Source organism: Perognathus longimembris, chromosome 2 (assembly GCF_023159225.1).
Source record: "Perognathus longimembris pacificus isolate PPM17 chromosome 2, ASM2315922v1, whole genome shotgun sequence".
NCBI lineage: Eukaryota > Metazoa > Chordata > Mammalia > Rodentia > Heteromyidae > Perognathus > Perognathus longimembris.
Genome location: NC_063162.1, coordinates 136587620 through 136611409, shown reverse-complemented (window position 1 = coordinate 136611409; position 23790 = coordinate 136587620). Strand labels below are relative to the sequence as shown.

Here is a 23790-nt window from a genome sequence, read left to right as displayed (position 1 = left end):
AACTTTTAAACTGTTTGGTAGTATTGCAGCATATGAGTACTCTATAATGTATCCATTCATCCCTTCATGATGGTTATCTAGCTTTTTTTTAATGTATGTTTGTGCCAGTCTTGGGGCTTGAATGTGCTGTCATTGCTCTTTTTTGCTCAAGGTTAGTGCTCTACCACATGATCCACAGCTTCACCTCCAGCTTTTTGGTAGTTAGTTGGAGATGAGAGTCTCTCAAACTTTCCTGCCTGGATTGGCTTTGATCTCAGCCTCCTGAGTAGCTAGTATAGCAACTGGCTCTAGCTTATTTTTGACTATTTGCTATTATAAACACTGATGCAATGAACATATATATTTCAAGAGTTTTTAAAGTTCTTTGTGTATTTGAAATACTAGCCCTTTGTTGGATCTGTGGTTTCCTTCTATTCTGTAGCTTGTCTTCCCATCCTATCATCACAGTCTTTATAGAGGAAAAGGTTCAATTGTTTTCTTCTTGAGTTTGAATTGTCTTGGTAACAGGTTTATTGAGACATAATTTATGTACCATAACTTCACCCATTTAAAGCATACAATTAAATGGTTTCAGAATGGTCATTGAGTTGTACAGTCATCACTACAATTTTAGCATATTGTCATTACCCAAAAAAGAAATCCTCTCTCACCACCTTTGAACAAAGAAATAATGGGTTCCCTCTCAAAAAAAAAAAAAAAGGAAAGAAAGAAAGAAATTCTATAACCTCCAGTCTTAGCAGCCATGAATCTATACTCTGATGCTATAGATTTGATTTTTTGGGGTACATTTCATAATGAGGGAGTTTATATATACACACACACACACACACACACACACACACACACACACACACAGTGAGTGCCTTCCTTCGGTTAAGATAATGTCTTAAAGGCTTATCTGAATTTTTTTTTATTAATTAAATTGTGTTGACAAGGTATTGTGCAAAAAGGGTACAGTTACATAATAGGGTAGTGAGTACATTTCTTGTGATATTTTACACCCTTGTTTTTCTTTCCCTTCCCTAGATCAGGTAGGCATATATACGATACCAGTGTACCAAAAATATATACAGTAGTCATATGGCATACGCCAAAGGAAATTCACCTAGAACTTTAAATATAACGTCAACAATAGAGTTTGCTTATCTTTGTCTTATATGATCATACATACATAGCTTTTGAGCTGTTGTGATCCACTGAGAGATCTATTTTAGACCTTTTTATTTTTAGTAGTTGTTTGGTTTTAGTTACATAATGTAAGCTGACCCAAACCTGTGGGAAATACCATTTGACAAGAAGTTTTTTGTTTCGCATTGCTTGGTTTTTGTTGTTGTTTGCTGGTGCTGGAACTTAAACTCCAGGCTTTCAATTTCACTCTGCTTTTCTGCTCATGACTGGTGCCTACCATTTGTGCCATGTTTCTACTTCTGGCTTTTTGCTGATTATTTGAGGTTAAGAGTCTCTCAGGGGGCTGGGGATATAGCCTAGTGGCAAGAGTGCCTGCCTCGTATACACGAGGCCCTAGGTTCGATTCCCCAGCACCACATATACAGAAAACGGCCAGAAGTGGCGCTGTGGCTCAAGTGGCAGAGTGCTAGCCTTGAGCAAGAAGAAGCCAGGGACAGTGCTCAGGCCCTGAGTCCAAGGCCCAGGACTGGCCAAAAAAAAAAAAAAAAGAGTCTCTCAGATTTGTCTGCTCAGGTTGGCTTCAAACTGCCATTCTCGGATCTCAGCCCTCTGAGTAGCTAGGATTATAAGCATGAGCTACTGCTCATCTGTTTTGTCATGCATCAGTACTTCATTCCTCTTATTGCTGAGTAATACTCCAATATATGAATATGTCTCTTTTATTTATCCATTCTTCTGTTGGACATTTGGGTTGTTTCTACATTGAGGCCATTATGACTAATGCTACTATGAATATTCATATATTGGTTTTTTTCTAATGGTGCCACAACACAGGAATGAAGCAGCTAATGATAGTTATTGAAAGTGTTTTTCAGCTTCTACCAAATGTTTGTTTTTCTTTTTGTTGTGCTGGAGATGATGTATTAGTTAGCTTAGACTATCATAACAAAATACCGAAGGCTGAGAGGCCTAAACAGCAGAAATGTATGTTTTATAACTCTGGAGGCTGGAAGTCCAAGATGTTGGTGCCACTGCTTCTGTTTCTGGTGAGGACTCTAGTGAGGCATGTAGGGAGAGGCTGCACAGGGTGTTTCTTCTTTATAAGGACATTATCCTATTTGATAGGGAGAAGGTTCTCAGACTTGTAACCTCAGTTGTTCATTTGTGAAGGCTTTTGTTTTGGGCAGTACTGAGGTTTGAACTCAGGGTCTGGGGCTTGCTATGTAGACAACCTACCACTTGAGCCATTATTTTCCAAGTAAAGTCTTGCATTTGCCCTGGGCCCACCTCTGACTGAGACCCTTTTGTTTATGCACCCTACTTGGCTTGTTGATTAAGATGGGAGTCTCACTTTTTGCCCATTGCTTGCCTTGAACCACAGCCCCGACTATCTACTTCTCAAGATCATACATACCCTTTTAGTGAAGTCTTATTGAGGTTTTGAGAGGGGCAAAATTAGATGTCTTTGTTCAGTCTCTTTGTTTTCTGGCATACCTTAGAAGAACGTATCAGACACCTCATCTGTATTGCACATTCCTGACACACAATATTTGTGGAATGATCAAGTGGATATATGTCTAAAGCTGGGAGGAAAAGTCAAGGCTAAAAGTTCAATATTTGATACAAGGCTGTAAATGAAAATAATCCTGTGTTTGCTCAAGAGAATGTATTTGTTGAGAAAGTGGAATTCTGGGGGGAACATAATAATCAAGGGGCTGACAAGGAATGAACCATGTATCTGAAGGATCCTAATAGACAGACCTCGCTGAAGCCAGAGGAGTAGGTTCATAAAACAATGAAGAAAAATGAAACAAGTGAAGGACTGACGAGTATCTATTAATTCTGTGAACAGGGGATCTTACAATGTTGGGAAACTATGACAGGAGCTTTTGTAGTATGAGGGGAACAGTAATTCTTGCAACAGGTCCATGGGTAGGTACAGATTTTGTTGTTGATGTTGTTCCTAAAGAAAAAGAATAGGGTGACATTCCAACTGCATACTGATTTGTATTGAGTCACTCCCACAGTTAGTGGCTTAAAAACAACAGAAATCCTCATTTGGTTATTATCTCATGGTTCTGAACTCAGCCCAGGGAGGTGGTTCTCACCGAGTCCCTCCCTTTTGTAGGCTGGCGCTAGTTATGGTGAAGACTTTATTCATTTGTGATGCGTGTCTGTAGATGTTGTCTGTGGCTGGGAATTCTGCCTCCTACAAATTTCCTTTTCCATGTGGCTTGGCCTTTCTCACATGTCATTCCTGAGTTCTACCAGCATATATATAGCCCAAGAAAAGCAAGTAGAGGCTGTACTGCCTTAGAAGCCACACTGGGTTACTTGTATCACAGTCCAGGCCCGCCTGAATCTAGAGAGGGACCCTTCCCTCCCCTTGATGGGAGGAATGTAATGCCACAGATGGGACATTCTCTGTGGCCATCTTGAAAAAGATGGCTCTGCATGTGAAATGTGTATTTGCCATTAATGAAATGGGGCTGAATTAAAACTCATTAAAAATAGATCCCCTTTAAAATACTTATTGTTAAAGGTAAGATTCCTTAAAACTGACTCCCTTTATTTATAGACTTTTCTCTCTGTTACAAAGGGGGATAGAGGAATTCTGAACCAAATGTATAGTAACTTAAAAAAACATACATTTTGACTCTGTGTGTGTTATCACACATTACAGTTGAAATACAAACAATCTTATTTTGAAAGAGGTGGGAAGTCAGAAAAAAAACATTCATTTTGAATGATCTGTGATTTCAGACAGTCTCATTCTTTTTTCTTTTTTATGATCTTCCTTTTTAAAAAAAATCCCATTTTGGACTTCTCCATCTTTCTTCTTCTCTACCATTCACGCACTCTTAGTCTACCAGAATACAAATTAGTGATGTGTCCCATGCTATTGTGATTGTGACTCACAGCTGAGTATTTTTAGTCCTTGCTACTGTTAAAGTGTAGTCTGGGCCCCTCACTCCACATTTAGGCTTCTCTACTTGAAGCCCTCCCTCCATCTAGTCCTACTGTACAAGCTTCCAGATGTACAAGTGGTTCTTAAAGTTCAGGAGTTTGAAAATGTGGTGAAAGCCAAGAGCCCATTACAGAGAAAAATGCACATCTAAACTTTCACATGTAGTTCCATAGGGCTCAAGAACCTCTTGAAACCCATCTGGGAAGCTCATCTGAAGAACCGGGGGTGCAATGTACAATGTTCATAGGTTATGTCTGTGAGTTATATTGATGTTTATGTCTGTGCTACTCCAGTGGCACCATCATGAGCTGTACAGTTTGCTTGGGTCTTCTTCCTTTCTTCTTAAAGCCTTTACAAAGCCTCAAACTCACAATCCTCCCACCTGAGGCTTCAGAGTAGCTAGGTTTACAGGCATGAACCTGGCTTCAGATCTTCTTTTGGCAGTAGTATAATTGACTCTAGAATAAGACCTTATAGCAGTTATACAGATGTACACGGCACAGCCCTGTCCCAAGAACAGGGAGTAAGAAGTATGAGTGGTACAAGGACTGGTAAAATGCATACAGGGAAGAGACTTCTGTCTGACTAGGGACTTCAGAGGAGGCTTCCCAGAAGATAGTGTGTGTTGAATTTGGAAGTCAGTAGAAGCTGAATAGCTGTAATAATGCACAAATGTGAATTTTCTCAACTTCCTGTGCCTCTTGATGAATTATTTATTATGACTACTATCTTGATTTTAAGTATTTATCTAAATCCCCCCATACTTGGGCTCTGGGAATGTCTGGCCCATGGGCCATATAAGGCCCATAAAAATAATTTTGTACAGGATACGATGGAAACACATGCTTCTAGTAGGCTTCATATGCCCTTCTACAATCCATCTGCCTGTACTGATAATTTTGTATGATCCTTAGATGTTGTTATAAATATCCAAATGTCCCTTGGCAGAATAAAACTTACCCTACCCCCCCCATCTCAATATCTCTCTTGTCCCCTCTATTCCCCTCCCCTCTCCTCCCTTTCCTTCCCCTCCCTTCCCCTTTCCTCTTTTCTCCTATCCTCCCCCCGCAACAAAACAGACAATAAAGATTATCCCTCAGCAACTGCTGGGAAGGAAAACCACAATGAGGGTCAACCTTCTTACCATCCTGTTCTTTCCTTCCTTCCTCCCTTCTCATGCACACAACCTGCTGTTTTTTGCTTCTGTCCTTGTCCATTTCCTCTAACCGCTTCCATCCAGGCCATCAACAATACCCAGCTTTGCTAAATCCATATGCTCTTTCCTGTTCTCTTATTTGACCTGCATTTTGTTTGCCTGTCCATGCTTGACCTCTTGTTCTCAGACTTGACAGCATTGTTCCCTGTCGACTGCTGCCTTCTTCCTGCAGCTTTTCTCAAAATGTTCTGACCCACTTTCTGCTGAGTCCCCACCAAGGTACCTCTTCTTTTGACTACAGTATAGAGGCTTTCCAGCTCAGTCTTCATTGTGTCCTAGAGTATTATATCTTCCACCCCCCCTTATCCCAGAATATTCTCTCTCTCTCTTTCTCTCTCTCTCATATTCCAGGTCCATATACCCAGCTGGACACTTGCATTTTAGATAAACCACTCAACCTGTCTCGTACTTGATATGCCCCCAAACTGTACACATCACTTTTTCCTTATATGCTTTCTCTTTCACTGATTTTTGGGAGGCATGGTGCTACCTTTACAGTCATCTGTGTATAACTATATTGATTTCACACTTTTCATTGGTTTCTTCAAACTGTCTTTTCCTCTTCCTCTCTCCTGCCACTTAGTGCTTCAGATCCTCTTCATGCTACAGCCTGTCAGCTGGCTTTATTGCCTCCTTTCTTGACTGTGACCATATTGCTGCCAGCGTCATCTTTCTAAAACAGAAATAAATGTCATCACTCATGCCTAAACCTTTAATGGCTCTATCATCTCCCCCAGGATTTCTCAACTTCAGTGTTATTCACATCCAGGCTGTTTATTGTGGGGGTCTGTCCTGCATCCCTGTCTCTACCCACAAGATGCCAGTAAGCAATCTCTACCCCACAGTTGTGAAAACCCCAAATATCTTCAGACTTTGACATGTAGGCTTAAAGTTGGCAAAATTGCATCCTGCTTGAGACCCCTTGATCAATAGGACAAAATGGAAGTGGTCTGAGCATGGACACAAGGCCTTGGTGATCTGCCCCTGTCTGCCTCTCCAGTATTGTTCATGCCTGCCCTGCCCCACCCCAGCACTATCTACATGCCAGTTACTGCTAGATTCCTTGAAGTTATCTCCATTTTCTCTAGTCTCCAGGCTTTTTCTGCATTTTTTTTCTCTGACAGACTCTATCACCCAGTCATGACTCTTTCAACTAATCTCCATGGCCCTCAGAATTGAGCTCATCAGGTACCTTTAGGAAGCAGTTCTTGCTATTCAGTGTGTATTTGGTACCAATCTTCTGTTCCTATCACACCCCTACTTCCCTGTCCTTGTTGAGCTGCCATCCACAGTAGTAAGTGAAAACTGATGGCAAGGAGCAGTTCTAACTCTTCCCCCAAGAACCTACTCCTAGTAGGTCCTCAGAAATGAACACCAGCCGAGGGATGGATGGTGTTCCATACATCTTTGTTGAACAAATGAATAATCTTCCTTGAAACAGCTCTTTTACCCAGTCCTTCACTTCCACCGTTCCCATCTGTTTATGTCATTGAAAGCAAGCCAGCGGGTCATTAGGTCAAGAAGCAATCACCTAAACAGCAAGAATGTAAGAAGGAAGTGTGGCCCTTCCATAAAACCTATGGTGCTCTGCTGGCGGTGGCACACAAATAGCTTTCCATTGTGGTCGGTCCCAGAAAGTCTGGAGTAAGAAATTGAACACGCCAGAGAAACACTCCATTTTTCTCCTGCACCATATGGATTTCTCATTAGTCCATGTAAGGGAAAAGCGGGGGCGGGAGGCCTCTGGCCGGCAGCTGTCCACACCCTCTCCCCTCATCATTCTGCCGCCACCACACCTGGTCCCCAGAGACACCCTCACTTCTTAGCTATTTTGGCTTAGGTAAGGACAAATCCCCTTGGTTCAGCAGAGACTAGCCTGGAATTTTTCAAAAGAAGCTTTGCTAGGAAACTGGTGGGAAAACTAAAACAAAAGCTTGAAGAGAACAGGAAATAGGGTATAGAAATGATAAAAATACAGTGTGCCCCCCCCAAATCCGTTAGCTTCAGATAACTGAAATCTAGCATCACTTTTCCTTGACTCAGTTTACTGTTGGTTTCATTTTGCCATGATATTGTCTTACCCGACAGTCTGTCTTTTCAGTTTTTGTATATTTTTCTTCTTAGAATCATCTCCATCTTCTGGAGAAGGGTTGGAATTAAGGTTGTAGTCACTTTCTTTTATGGACAGCAGGTTAGTGATCAGAATGGGAAGTGCTATTTCCATCTTTTTCCAAGGATAAAACACAATTGAAGAACCAATGCTAAGTGGTCATAAGAAAAGTTTTAGCCTCCTGGTGTGAAGTGAAAATTTCAGGCAATGAATTAAAATTCACTGTTTTAATAACATCATAAAGAACTGACCTTTTTACATAGGATTTTTTTTTTTTTACCTTTTAGACATTAAGGTAGCAGATGGTGGGATTAGGGCAAAGCCCAGTAGAAGAACATTTGCCTAGCATGTGTGAGGCCCTGGATTTGATCTCTACCACTGCCCCCTCCAAAAACAAAAATGTAGCAGATGGTTTATGTTCTCATATAGTAGGTAAAAGAAATTAAAATAAACTTCATCTTTGACAAATATCTTTTTTAAAAAAATAGCAGATGTTAATTGTGAGGTTTGACTTTGTGTTTTTTCTCTTCTGGTCCATCCTTGGCAAAATTAAAAGTTGATAAAAATCTGTAGGTGTAAGACATAGAAGAATTCTAGGCTATTTTTATGCTTTATAGATCATTTGAAGAGGTATTTTGATATTTAAGTGATTTTTCTCCTTGCATTCCTCCCAAGAGGGCACTCTGTCATTAACTGTTCTCCAGCACAAGTGCTGTACTTTTTGGTTAAGTTTGGGGCTCTCTCCTAAGGAAACAAATAGTTGTAGTAATTCCCATTCTTTAATTTATAGACTAAGTATCAATCAATATTCTTAGCATGTAGTAGGTCCCTGTTGAATAAAAATCTGAGAAGGTCATTGTTCCTCCCTTCAAGAATATTCTCCACCAGGAACGAAGATGCAGATGTAGACAACAGGACAGACAGGGAGCCCAAGAAATGTGCGTGATTCTACCTTGCATTGCTGTACAGAAGAAATATTTTGTCCAAGTTGAAAAAAGGTATTCTAGGCAGGCACTGGCAAATAGTGGGACGTTCTATGCCACTTCAACATGGGAACGTGTGCAGAAGATGAAGCTGGAAAGATAGGACCAGTTTTAATTTTGTATTCCACAGTTACCTGTACTTAACAAAGCTGTATGTTGTGATGACTTTGTGCTTATAGCCTTTCCTCCCTTACTGGATTTTGCATTTACCATAGGAATTGAATGTCTTGTGCTTGGATTCAGAGACTTAACTACTGGGACAGTTTTGCTAACCATGACCTTACCCTTAGCTGGAGATGAGCCTCAGATGCCACAGTAGTTTCATCTATAGAGCTTAGCACAAGAACCTGCCAGGCTCAACATCTGCAGCTTCTGGGACTGCCTGCCATGTTTTTAGGAGAGCTGTAGATAAAATCTAGAAATGTCCTGAGGAGATGGTCCAGAAGCTCATTAAGATCATGATTTAAAAAAAGAGAGACAGGACAACATCTTTTTTTTGTTTTAATTTCTGTAGGCAGAGGTTGGGTGGCTTAAGCTGCGGTTGCAGTGGTAGACTGAAAAAAACTGGAAGGAGATCAATTATAAATTCATAGTAAGAGATCATTTTTGAAAGAGCATTTTTACTTATCACAAATTACTCTGAGATTTTGACAAAAAGTGGAAGTATTTTGACAGAAACAAGGTAACTGTCTTCCTCTACGGAAGTGCCATTGTGAAGAGTCATGATCTAAGGGACAGCTGGCTCTTTAGCACTCCTTCTGTCTTTTAAGTCTGTGATAGTGTAGTGTTCGTTACATTTTTTTTTTAAGTATCTGACTTGTCTGACTGCTACCCTTACCTTACATTACCTATCTAATTTTGCTTTTTCTCATTTTGTAGTATCTGACCAAAAGGATACCACAGAACCCAAAGTATCAGCATGTCAAATCAAGACTGGACACTGGTGAGTAAAGATCAGAACATTTAAAAAATTGTCTAGTAGCTATTGACAAGGAGTCGCCTATCAAGCCTGGTACAAATCACAACTAGGATTTTCTTATTATCTTGCCCAATCTCTCAGGGCTCAAATTCATCTTCAAAAGTCATTTTTCATGTCAGGTACTGGTAGCTCATGACTATAATCCTAGCTACTCTGAAGGCTGAGATCTGAGGATCACAGTTCCAAGTCATCCCAGGCAGGAAAGCACGTAAGACTCCTATCTCCAATTACCCATCAGAAAACCAGAAGTGGTGCTGTATGTGGCTCAAAATGGTAGAGCACTAGCCTTGAGCAAAAAGAGCTCAAGGATAGCACCTAGACCCTGAGTTCAAGTTCCACAACTGGCCCCACAAAAAGTTTTTTTTCATATTATCAGTAAAAAAATTGCACTTATATAATTTAGGTTATTCCTAAATAATCAAAATATAGAGATAATAGAAATTAAAGAAATGAAATCCCGGGAATTGAAACCATTACTTTCTAAGTGCAAGGCTGGTTCTAAAGAACTATCAGGTCATTTATTTTGGACACCTCAAATATATTCCTTTGGAGTGACAGTAATGGATTACACATTATGCAGTGTTAGCTGTCTGAGAAGCTGTGGACTAGGAGGGGAAGAAGAATGAATGTGGATTGTGGCTTTTACAATTAAAGATCTTCAGTTCAAGTGGAAGCACACTGACTTGACTGAGTAACTACAGTGCTAGACAAAATTTAATTAGTGCTTCAGTCAGATGAAAGCCAATTTCCATGCTATTCACATCTCTCAGTGTGGTGATAAGGACACTGTCCAGATCCTAGAGGATTTGCAGTCTCATGAGGTTTGGGTTGTCTGTTTATTTTTTTCAGCCTTTTAAAGTCTGCTGTGCAAAATCTACCTGGCTAAGATGGTTTTGCTGGTGTATTGGAGAATTGTCTGCTTTGTAGTACTGAACTGTTCACCAGTGCTTCGAGACAACAGAGAAAAGTAGAGTGTTGCCTTTGTTTAAATCATCATCTTTATTTTCTCTTTCCCTTTCTCCAGTCTCCTTCAAAATCATTGTTTTCCATCATGCATACTTCCTCAAATAACATAGACAAATTGAAGGCATTACATTTGCGGATCGTATTTCTCGATATCTTCCTTTCAAAGCTTTCCCTGCTATACAGATATTTATCCTTGCAAATATCCTGTTTGATGGGCAGATGAAAATATTATCAGTGTTTTAGAGGAAGAAGAAATTGTAGCCAGGAGATTTTGTGATTTAGTTGAGTTCAATAAAGGAGATAAAACTAGGATTGCTTTCAGGGTGAGGAATTAATCCTGGAGAGCAGGTGCCAGCCTAGTGGACTGTCTCGTAGTCTGCACTGCCCTGTCTTTCCTCTCATCATTCTTTCTTCTGCCACAACTATCAGCAACTCCATCTGCACCAAGCTCCCCCTTAATTGCAACCTTTGAAATATGTGACTCTGGGAAGTAAACAGCTAGATTTAAAGTGCCAAAGTTTAGATAGGATTTTTAAAGAGTACCATAAAAGTAAATTTCTTTTGCAACCTTTCTGCCTCCTTGAAATTACAAATATTAAGCCCTTTCAATGTTTGGGATATATCTTCTTGGTGGAGTACTTGCCTGGCCTTGTGAGGCCTGGGTTTGATTCCTAGAGTTACAAAAATAATGAAAGGAATTCCATGTACTCTTTGCCTGGTTTCCCACAGTGGCAATCTCTTACAAAACTAGGGCTGGGAAAATGGCCTAGTGGCAAGAGTGCTTATCTTGTATACATGAAGCCCTGGGTTCAATTCCCCAGCACCACATATACAGAAAACGGCCAGAAGTGGCGCTGTGGCTCAAGTGGCAGAGTGCTAGCCTTGAGCAAAAAGAAGCCAGGCCCTGAGTCCAACCCCCGGACTGGCAAAGAAAAACCAAAAAACCCCAAAACTATACCGCACCAATCAAAGCTGTGATATTGACATTGATATGTACATCATGGTACAGAACACTTGGGTAACCACAAGGATTCTTTATGCTGTCTTTTGCTAGTCATGTCAGTTTTATTTCTCTAACCCCCAGAACCTTTTATGTTCCCTAGTTCTACCACTGTCGTTTAACAAATTGCATGTGTAAGGAATCATACAGTGTATATATCCCTTGAGATTGGTTTGTTTGTTTGTTTTGATGCAGCAGATGGAACGCAGGGTGCACTGGTAGTTTGTTTCTTTGTATTACTGGCTCCTGTTCCCTGTACTAGGGAATTCCCTGTCCTTCAGCAGTTACCCATTTACTTGTTGAATGACATTGTGTTGTTTCCACTTTTGGCTATTACAAATAGAAGTGTTATAAACATTCATGTACAGATTTTTGTGTGCACATGAATCTTTCATTTCTCTGGAGCACAATCCCTGGATCAAATGGTAGTTTGGTTATATAGTGTTTTAAAGAAACTGCCCAATTATTTTCCATAGTGGCTGTACTATTTTACATTGCCATCAGCAATGGATGACACCTACCATTTCTTTGCATCCTTTGTGAATTTGGGGTTATCATCATATTTTTATTTTAGCCATTCAGATAGAAGTATAGTGATAGATCATTGAAGTTTTAAACTTCCCTCATGGCAACTTATGAACATCTTCACATGTGATTATTTGCATTCTATTCTGTCTTCATTGGAGAAATGACTCTTCATGTATTTTCCTATTATAATGGAATTGTTTGCCTTTTAACTGTTGAATTTTGACAGCTTCTTATATATATTTGCAATTAGCTACTTAGTGAGAAATGTAGTGTGCAGGAAATAATTGAATGAAAAAGACAAGCTATCTTGTCTAACAGAATCTTTTGGAGAATCAAAGTTTTTAATTTTTATCAGTACTTCCTTTTAGGGATCATGATTCTATTATTAACTTTAAAAACTCATTTCCTACCTTATGTCTCAATGATTTTTTTCTGTCATAACTTTGTTTCTTTTCTTCCCTTTCTTGAGGTTGTTGTTGTTCTTCTTCCTCCCTCCCTCCCTCCCTCCTTCCCTCCCTCCCTTCCTTCCTCTCTCCATCCTCCCTCCTTCCCTCCCTCCCTCTTTCTTTCGACAGTCCTGGGGCCTGAGCACTATCCTTGAGCTTCTTTTGCTCTAGGCTAACACTCTACTACTTGAGCCACAGAGCCACTTCTAGTCTTTTGTGTTTATGTGGTACTGAGGAATCGAACCCAGAGCTTCATGCATGCTAGGTGAGCACTCTACCGCTAAGCCACGTTCCCAGCCCTTGTTGTTGTTTTTTTAACTATGCTGGCATTCTATCACCTGACCCATTCCTCCAGCACTTCATGGTCTGGTTTTTAACATAGGTCTTTCTTTTTGTCCAGGCTTGCCCTGACTGAAATCTTCCTATTTATACTTCCTGCTGTATCTGGGATGACAGGTGCATATCACCATGCTTGGCTGTTTTTCTGTTGAGAGGAGATCTTGCAAACTTTTTTCCTGGATTGGAACCATGATTTTTATTTCAGCCTCCCATATAAGTAGGATAATGGAAATGTACCGCTGCACCTAGCTTGGGGTTGAGATAGAGTCTCATGAACTTTTTGCCTATGCAAATAATAATTGATAGTTCTCACTTTATTTTTCTTTACTAAATTCCTTTAGCTATTCTAATTCCTTCTCCTAATATCAGAATAATCTTACTTAGATTTACAGATCTTGCCATGATTTTGATAGGAGTTATTTATCATTCTGGAAAGAATTTACATCTTTACTATGCTAAGAACTATTAATCTGCTTTCTATCTCTGTGGGTCTGCTTATTGTGGACAGTCACATAAGTGGAATCATATAATATGTAGCTTTTGTATCTATCTTCTTTTACTTAGTGTACTGCTTCCAGTGTTCATCTACATTGTATCTTGCATCTGTTCTTTATTCCTTTTTATTGCCAAATAATATTCTGTTGTAGAAATCTTCCATATTTTGTTTATGTACTCATGAGTTGACGGACATTTGGATTGTTTACACTTTCTGGCCATAGTACTTCTGAGAGCATCAGTGTATACAAGTCTTTCATGTGAACATGTGTTTTTAGTTCTCTTGGTTATATACTGAGGAGTTGGGTTGCTGGTCATATGGTATTCTATGTTTAATTTTTTGAGGAGCTGCCAAACCATTTCCCAAAATAGCCACACTACTTTACATTCCCATCAGCAGTGTGGGAGGGCTCTCTTACCCTCCAATCCTCCTAATGGTGGCTGTTGTCTGTCATCTTGATTCTTGTCATCATTGTGTGTGTGAAGTAGTGTCTAGTTATGGTTTTAATCAGCATATTCCTAATAACTGCTAATGTCGAGCACCTTTCATAGTATGCTTCTAGGCATTCATTTATCTCTGTGGAGAAGTGTCCATTCAGATCATTTGCCCATTCTCAACTTGGGCTCTTCTTATTGTAAGAGTTTTAAATTTTATTGTAGATACTAGACTTTTATCCGAAATATGATTTGTATTTTCTCCCATTCTGTGGGTTGTCCAGGGCTTTTGTTGTACTTTGCTGGAGCAGTAAAGCACATCTATTTATCTTCCCTGGAAGCACAAGTCTCCCCAAACTAGTTTTATAACAGCTTTTGGAAGGGCGAAGTGTGTCTTGTTGCTTAAAGCTCTCAAGTATTTTAAAGTCAGTGTGGGAGAGAAATTTCATCCTAGTGTTTGCTTTTTTATGTGTTTCAAATTTAGAGATCTTGTCCCGTTTGTGTTCCCACACAATTGTGTGACTTACTTGGTGTGTAGCACCTTTGGTTGAGATATGCTAAGATACAGAGCCCATCAGCCTTTAGGGACCAACAGGGCCTGGGGCCACCTGGACCCAGTGCTTCGTCCAGATGTGATCATTGCCACCACAAGGGGAAAAGGTTGAGGGATCCTGGTTAAAAAAAACCCATAGGAGACCTTGGAGACCAAGTGCCACAGAGAGGTTCTCTCACCTGCAGGTTTTGAAGCTATGTGATCTGAGCAGTAGAAATGGGTGAAGGAATTCGTATGCACTTCCCATTTCTAAGGTAAATAGATGGGTCTTTAATCTTTTCCTACCAAACCAACCTTTCTCTGAGCAATTCAGAGTTAAACACAGAAATTCAAGAATTCCATGATACTGCATCTGCACCCAACTCACCTGCTGAATTCTTCAAAGACTGATCTCCTGCTGCTATATAAAGATTATTTTTTGTTTCCATACTTCTGAGTCTACTTCTCATGGGAATCCACGTCCTGATGGATAGCTGTGACTAATGCCAGGACTAAATCCCAGCATTACTTTGAAATTGCAGTATTTCTTTTGTTCTATAGTCCTGAACACACCTTAACAAGCTTCTGGCATTGCCAACTGTGCCAGAAGTGCATTATTCTTCTGGTGATATCCCTGCTGTCACTTAGTCACCACAATAGGTTCTTGCGCATTCTCCAGGTTCTCCAGCACTCTCTGGGGTTCTAGATTGGCATGCTACCACATTATCTTTTGTGTGTGTATGTGCCCATACTGGGGCTTGAACTTAGGACCTCATGTTCTTGCTTGTTTTGTTTGTTTGTTTGCTCAAAGCTGGTGCTATCCCATTTGTGCTATAATTCCACTTATGGCTTTTTTCTTGTTTAATCAGAGATAAAAGTCTTGCAAATTTGTGTACCAGGCCTGGTTTTGAACTGTGATCCTCAGATCTCAGCCTCCTGAGTAGGTAGGCAGGATCCAACAGGACCCAGCTTCACATTGGCTTTTTCTAATCTTTTCCTTTTCGATGATACTGGGATTTGAACTTAGGGCTTCATGCTTACTAGGCTGGCACTTGAGCCACAACCCAGGCCGTCTGTTGGGTTCTGTTCTTCCATACCACACTGAGCTTCAAATCACAGGCCACTGTCTTATCAGTCCCTCTACTCTTATTGGCTATATGACTCTCTCACTTGATTTGTAGTAAGTCCAATTTTACATTTCTTTAACTTACCAAATTTTTCCCAATGACTTTTACTCAGTCTTTTCTAGCCTTATTTTAATTTTGTAGAATTCATCTTCCTTTTGTTACCTATGTGTAAACTAGTCATTTCCATTTTTCTTTCTTCATCTTTAATTCTCCTAAGTACTTACTGATAGCTCAACTCATTCATTTTTATTTGGTATTTAATTCTGTCTCTTACATCAAAGGAAGAAATATATGGGGAAAGGCTCTGACAAACCAGAAAGTACTGCACATACATATAACTTAACTAAGTTTAACAAAGGATCACTATGTCTCTTTTTGCTCTTTCTGCTCCTTCTGAGCCAAAGAACTTTGCCATAGAGGAGGGAAATATTGAAGAAAAAATAAAGCCATGGAATTGTCTCCTAGCAACTGAGTTCATGCCTTATAAATCTTACCCAGTCTAGATTGCTATTTTCAGACTCGCTTGCTTTTCTTACAGGTTCAGTGCAAATAATGTTATTAAATTAGAGGAACACTGGGAAAAAAAATCTAATGAGGGAGTCACTCAGTGAATCGATTGTACTCTACCTTTGCACAGGACTATTGATATCGTTGTGTTGTTTCTCTCTCTTGATTCTAATTGTAAAACTTCAGTTCCACAGCTTTCATTGTAACTTAAGTGGTAAACAAGATAGAAGCTAAGTATCACCTTACACATATCTAGGTTGCCTGAGTCAATATAGGTGGTATGCGTATAGCATAATTATATTACGTTATATAGTGGTATATAAATCAAGTTGTGCATATTTTGAAGAAAATCAGATGTGCAAAAATTGCAAGCCAAGTTTGGGTGTGATGATTTGTATTATAAAATAACATGCTATGAGGATTTTTCAAATACCTCATGGTATTTTTTACTCAGAAAATATATTTTGTAGGGTCTCCTCTACCAGACAATGGAAGGGATAAAGATTGTGTGTGTGTGTGTGTGTGTGTGTGTGTGCGTGTGCATGCATGTGTGTGCATGCACGCATGCGTATGGGAACAGATAAATAATCTTGGGCTTTCCATCAAATAAGGTAGATAAGACAGTGCAGTCAAGTCCTGTGATGAATGCATTGTGAGTGGCAAGTGGAATGCTAGAAGAGTTCAGAAAAGAAAAAGGTCACTTCCAGATGGAAGAGCTTAACAAAGTGATGTGTTAGAGAACCTGAGACTCACAGAGCGTTTGTCAGGTTTAATAATTAAGGCCAGAGTGACAAGGCAGTTAGGTTGTTGGTGTCTTTGGTACTTGGGCAAGGAATTGAAACTAAGCATCAAGCAATGGGGCACCACTGACTTTTTTTTTTTCTTATCTAGGAAACTTTGGCAGTACTGTATAATTTAGAATTTTTTAAAAAATTAGTTGTCTGCTATGTTAAGGGCTTCTTTCATATAAAAGACATGCTCATAAATTGTGAAGTTGATCTATTTCCAGACTTTGCAAAAAGTATTCAATAAACTGTTTCCTAAGAGGATTAGGTACAGTAAGGTAAGACACTATGTATAAAATAAGGTAAAATTCTACTTTGTGTGTACTTCCTAAAATCATTCTTAGGGATTTCAGACATCCTACCATCTTATTTCTCCCATGGAAGCAATGTCTATTCTCTTTTCTCCCCCATACTTGGAGAGAATGAATGCCTACAATGAAAAGAGTTTCTTATTAATAGCCCCCTTAGATTTGTGAGTAATTTTGTCAGATATTTGCATAACTTTGCAAGCGATTTAGTTTTCCTGCCTTCTGCTTCAGTAGGAAAAACAAATGATGAGCAGGACAGCTTCCCTCAGAGCATTGTGACAATCACAGTTAATTTTAGACACTTTTTAGTCAAACTGCTATTGATGGGTAATGCAGTATTTGAACAATAAAGAAGACATGATGAAGATTTGCTGTTGCTTTCCATTCCTTAGGGAATTTATAGCATCACATGGTCCTCATCCATTGTGATGAAGGATGTAGCAATTTCTACAAATTTTACCTTACAACCAATCCTGTTTTTAAAGCAGGGCCTGTGGGTATAGCTTAGGATAGAGTGCTTGCCAAAAATGTACAAGGCCTGGAGGTTAAGCTCCAGCAATGCAAATAATAGTAGTAATAGTAGTAGTAGTAGTAATGACAGCAAGATAATAACTGGAAAAGCAAGGTGTTTTGTGAACTCTAGTAGAAACAAGGAGGCTGGGAATGCTAATCTATTTTAGTCACTGGATAGATTAGTAAGCCTAGTTGTTTGTAGTTTTCTGACTGGACTTCTGGAAGCTTTCCTCACCCAATCAGATAAGTGCCACATCCTCAACTGGGGGAACTCAAGAGCATAGAGCTATTCTGTCACATATGCTACAAATAAGACAGGGAGAAGCTGGCAGCCTGCTGACAGCATACTGACCTGCCATCCTCTTCCCTCATTGTATCAACCAGGCAAGTCCAGGCCTAGTTGCAGAGTTGCATGGGAGAACAGGGATGTGTCCAGGAAGAATTAGTGTTTTCTGCTCTGAAGTTCTGGTCACTTCTCAGTTCAACCGTGAGCTGAAGAACCTAGAGAAAAGATCATATTTGGTTCTAATCCTGTTCTTTGGTGGTTGGGGCCTTCTTCTGACATATTTCTTGTCTCTCTTGAAAAGGCCTCAGGCCTGAGCTGCCCTGACTGTCTCTGGAAGCTTCTGAAGGATACCGCTGGGTCTAGGATTGCCTGAAATCCTCCTTTCTAGTCCTCATACAGGCAATGAATGGCTAAAGATGAACAAAACAAAACAAAAACTAGAGTTTATTCCCTAGTGAATTCATGGTAATAAAATTAATAATTACTAATAAGGTAAGTTTTCTTTTAAAAAATATGTTATGCTTTAGAGCAAGGATTTTCTTCCTTTGCTTCTCACCCAAATGTGAAGAGTTGTTCAAAGTAGTTCTTCCAGCCATCAATTCATGTCATTAATTGGAAGCATTTATTTGGTCTAAAGTTGGGCCAAATCTTTCTAAATCCTCTCAAGACTTAAAAAGTTTAGGAGCATGATTTTAGAAATGAGGAATTTTTTGAATGTTTTCCTTTGCCATATTTTCAGGTGCCAGATACTGTATCAAATTGAATCAACTCATAGCATGCATAGTTTTTTTTAAAAAAAATAATAGCTTCTGGCTTGAGAGGTAGAATTGAATTCATTCGGAAACCAGAATGATCCCAGAGCAGTTATAAAGTATGAAAACTTTCCACTTTGGCTAGAACTTCTTATTGTAGAACCAGACCATAAAACATAAGGAAGGGCAGGGTCCTTTCCACAGTAGTGGGAATCTGCTGTTATTTCTTAGCAAATCAAGGTCATGGTGAATAGAACATCCAGACTGTGTGGTCTAGTTGAGGCTGCAACATCAGCATGAATTGCAGCAAACTAAGGTCAGGGAGAGGAAGAGACCACAGCGACAAAACGGAGGGGAAAGGATTGCTTGGGTAGCTACAGGGCACTTTTTGCACAAAGAACATTGCCACACACACACACACACACACACACACACACACACACACACACACACAAAAAAAAAAAAAACTATGGGGAGATATAGGGAGGAGGAGAGCCTGGACTCCTAAAAGAAAAAATATTCAAAGATGGATACAAATGATCATTTGTATTTCCTGAGACTGATAAACATTCAGCAGGATGCACCCCAGCTTAAACACATTCAGCCAAAACACTTCTCTTGCTTTCATATCTTTGAAAGATGTTGTGTCATCTGAAAGACTGCTTATTACATACATGTGTGGCCCATTTGTCTCCTGTCCAAGGTCCCAGCGGAACAGGACAGGGAAGCTGAGGGGGTGCTTGCTCTTCACTTTATTTTCACAGCTGTACTCATTGTCTTTCATTTAAAGCATTCCTAAAATTCATATTTTCTTTTTAGGTAACAGTATGACAAAATACATTGAGAAGCTAGAAGAGATCAAAAAAAGTGAGTAACCCCATTGATGGCTTGGGGAAATGGAATGCCGTAGTTGTCCCTAAGTTGGTCATCCTCTAAGCACTGTGCTCTGCATCTGACGTGTGGCGAGCTGTGGGAGTCAGGTGAGCCTGGCAGGTCTGGAAGGATGCGGGAGGCACTGGGAACCCTCTTGACCAGCGCCTAAGACTTGCCTGTGGTCTGAGCTCTGCCCAACCTACATCCCCACAGCGAGTACTAATGTGGGAGTGTGGAATGAACTCTGAAGCAATCAGAACCTGGGCTATTAGTTTTACCGTGCTACAGTCTTCATGGCCTTTTGAAAGTACTTAATCTTCTCTCCCCTCTTCTTTGGTCTGTACCTGAGCTGGGGTAATAATATCTCTCTTCATAACAACATTCTTATGATTACAAATTAGGCAGTATTCATGAAAGACTAAGAGGTCTGAGAAAGATCTTGTTCTTCCTCTTTCACATTATCTGTTCAGTGCACCCTGTTTTCCATTAATTAAAAGTCATATTTCATGTGCATCCTTTTCAAAAGCTAATCTTCTAAAAAAAAAAAAAGAAAGCTAATCTTCTGTGGAGTTATCTTACTAGTCACTGAATGCACTGCCCTTGTACATAATCATCATTTTTTCAGTGTGTCCAAAACTAATGGATATTGTACACAGCAAGTCCAGAATTAAAGTAGTAGAAGCCTCTCTTATTCTAAGACTGACTTATTCATGTCTTAAGTACCCAGTGTTAGGGGACCTGCTAGGAGGTAACAATAGTGAAGAGGTGCTTGGATCCCAGTTCGGAACTTGCCTCTGGTAATATACCCTTCTTGGAAGAGAAAATACCAAATCTAGAATCTGCCAGAATTTTTTTCTTTTTAAATACAGCAGACCTTTTCATTTAAAATGATAATGTTCCTTTTGAATTGTGGCGGTGTGGGAAACCCCTGAGACGATAGATATGGACTCAGAATCAGCTTTCTACTCACTACCTTTATTTGTCTTATCCAGCTAGGAGAGCTGGCATTATTAGATAGTTTTTAAGATGTAGATTACTACAGGATCCTTCTCAGGCATTTCACATTATTATATAAGTATAGATGAAACATATCAAATCTCCAAATTATGAAAAGAACCTATGTACTCACCTCCACTTCATTGCTGCCATCTTTAATTTATCTAAGGCAGGCCTGAGGAACAGCCAGCTTGTGCCTGTTTGGGTTTGTGGTCTCTTTGACTCCCTTCTATTTGTTGCTGAGTATGAACCGACGTGTCTTCAGCAGAACTTTGTTCCATCAAAATGCCTTGTTCCACTCAGATTGACAAAACCATTGCTTAAGTCATTTATTGAAAAGTCCGGCATGGTTTCTTGAAAACCTAAACTTTACATGGAGATCATCTCCTAAAAGAAATAATCTTGGAACAGATCCCTTGAAAAAAAAAATACTTCCTTCTAATAAGAAGTTCTGGGCTTCCGTTCCTTTCACTTTGATCACACATGTTGGGGGCTCATTCAGACAGAATTCTGTTCGGTCTGTGTTTGGGAAGCTATCTTCTTCTCTTCCCCTATATTCTGTTGTGAGTGTTCTCTTGGGTCAGAAGGGAGGAGAACATTGCCTTGTTTCCTGACACCCTAGACCCATCTCTTTGCTTGCCTTACCTCAGATGCCACGTCCGTCTGAAATTGCAAACCTTATTCTGTTACTTCCTTTGATTGGCCTTTTACTTCAAGTCCAACTTCCTTTTCTTTGCTAATAACGCATTTTAACAGCACCCTGAAAATGTAGAAATCCTTTGTAATCTGAACATTCTTTCAACTATGTCTGGGGAAAATAGATGCTCTGTGTCCATTGAAGGTTTTACAAAGCCTATTCTTGGGGCCTGGTGGTTAAATGATACTGGTGGACTCAGTGTGAAACATCCTAGATAGTCAAGTCTCTGTCCTTCCAGTAACTCGAGAGAGGCCAACTCTGACTCCCCACTTACTGGAGAAGCAAACCTTGATAGTGTCTCTGAGCTGAGATTATCTGTCTCCAATACAGAGTTTGAGAGAAGCCCCACTAGCAGAAGCTCCATTCTTAAAGCTCCGTTCGCTCTTGGGTGGACGGAGTGACAGAACCTTCCAGGGCATCCTTTTTTAACATATGCTTTATTAAATCTAAAACTTAACTTTAAAACGTGCAGTTTTATCTATTATCTCTGAGTAATAATGTCAGAAAATCCTACCGATGGCTGTCCTTCCAAACCAGAACCAGGTACGTACGCTCATTGTGCAAGGGGCTGCCAGTACTGGGGCTGAGGGCTGCAGGATTACCAGACCATAGGAGCCAGCAATGCCTGGGGTTTGCTTAGTGTAATCTCTGTTTAGTCAGAGGGGATTTGAATGTGTATACTTTATGCCTAGCAGTATTTCAAACTGTATAACCATACAGAAAGAATATTAATGGATAAATGTCAAAATACAAACTACTTGAGAGCTATTGACAGTTTCTCCCAATTGATTTATTGCTGTTTTGATTCTCTTAAGTGACTTTTGACAGGCAAATTGGTGGCGTTTGAGGAGATAGGTGTGGATGTTCACTGTCACTTCTTGAAGGCCTTTGGGATCTGCACCTTGGCAGTCTTGGGAAGTTTTGTTGTCCCTGGGTTTGTTGCCTTGTTGTATTCAGAAGAAGCTGCTCTAAGAATTTTCTTGAAGTAATAGTCTCTTTTCCAAGTTTCTCTGTGACATTTTAGGACAGAGAAGTTTTAGTTCCCTATAAGGCAGAGTCTTGAATATATTTACAGTAGGCTATTTTCTAAGGTAGTATCATTTCCTGATTAATAACTATTAAGATATTTGGTAAACCAACCTTATAATACCTACCCTCCATCCCGTCTGGGTTGGTTTTTGGAGGACTGATGGAACTCATTAGTGATACCAGGTAAATAATCTTAAATATATGTAATCCTTTCCTTGGTTGCTAGGAATCTTGGTTTATGAGACATGTGGGGAAGGCCATAGCAATTATCCAGCCAAGCTTTAATACTTCTGGAATAATGAAGCAGCATTTAAGGGGTTGTAGACATCTGGATAAAAACCTAGCAGAAGGAGGGGTTTTCAGAGTATAGTGCTAAAAACTCTTCAACATTGCTAGTTATCCTCAGAGAAGCTTAAGGAAGCTAATCCCAACCTGCTTCTATAAGTAGAGACTAGATAAAGCGAGATCAGCTCAGTGTTTACTGTTCAATATGATAGGAAGAATTATTGAAATAAGTATAAAAATATCCCCATGTGAGTTATATCTCAAAAGTATAAGGTTAGTACTGATTTAAAATATCAATTGGCTGGGTTTTAGTTTATTTTAATTGTGGCAAATACACAAGACGTAATTTACTATTCAAATCATTTTTGAGTGTACAGGTACTTCATTGGTTTTAAATATATTCTCATTGTTGTCAGCAAATGTCTAGAACTTTCTCAGCTTGCCAAACTGAATTGATTAATTTGAGAGAGAGAGAGCTGGGGGAGGGGGGGTCAGATTGACTGACAGGTAAGAGATTGTCAGGACCAATCACAACCTGTGCCCTGCACATATGTACCATTGTTGTCCAATGTGTCCAGCAGAGTTGGCAGCCACAGGAAAATTACTGCTATCTTTTGAAGCCAGTCAGAATAGTAGGGTAGAAATGCCTAGCCAGCTGTTTGGCCCAGGGCAACTCAGCTTCTCTGGGTCTCTGTCCTCATTTGTAAAATACAGGTGTTGGTTTCCTGCTTTGTTCTCAAAAGGGATTTGAGGCAGCTTACAAAAACACATAGCCATAGTAGGAGCTCAATAAAAGGAAAATGCTTCCTGATCTATGAACAGAAAAAAAGTATAAAAATGAAGAAATGGTACTACAACCTGCCCACCTAGTTTTAAGTATGTTGTGAGAGTCAAATGAGATTATGTGTGTGTATATATGTATATATCTATGTATATATATATACACACACATACATATCTCAAACAGCTTGCTAGATAGAGGCTTGAAGATAGAACTCCATGACTAGAAAGCATTAATAGCTCTAAGAAAGCAATATCAACCTGTGTTATCCTGCTTTTCAGATTATAGATATAAAAAAGATGAACTTTTCAAGAGACTGAAAGTTACTACTTTTGCCCAGCTGGTAAGTATCATTCCTTTTGAGTAAAGACTAATTCATGTTGCTTTACATGGCATTTCTAAATGTAGCTGTAGGACTGTTTGGAGAGGGGTTGCTTCTGACTCTTGCATTATACCTGGGAGAAGAAGAGTTGGTACATAGTGTATATGTTCTCATGAGGATGGTATGAGATTTTTTTTGGTAAGAATTCTATAAAGAAGGTATGTTCTGTTTATCAGATTTATGGTTTCAATTTTATTTTTAGTTGTACATTTAACTTAATATTTAGAATTTGAAATTCTGGATTCAAGATTGTTTGGATATATTTTTTCTGTGGAAACCAAGTGATTTCCCCTTTCCTATGACAGCACTTTTCCCAAGTTGTTCTTCTATAAGTTGTTACTTTG

At 39.5% G+C, this 23790-nt stretch overlaps 1 protein-coding gene across 2 annotated transcripts in view; it reads left to right on the top strand.

Moving 5' to 3' along the window:
- Cep41 (centrosomal protein 41) overlaps positions 1 to 23790 on the top strand; it is a 47024-nt gene that overhangs the window by 5494 nt on the left and 17740 nt on the right. For both annotated transcript variants that reach the window (XM_048340230.1, XM_048340229.1), the window contains exons 2-4: positions 9285 to 9348; positions 19223 to 19270; positions 23346 to 23407. In XM_048340230.1, coding sequence (XP_048196187.1) covers positions 9285 to 9348; positions 19223 to 19270; positions 23346 to 23407 — 174 coding nt within the window. The remainder of the gene's footprint in view (positions 1 to 9284; positions 9349 to 19222; positions 19271 to 23345; positions 23408 to 23790) is intronic.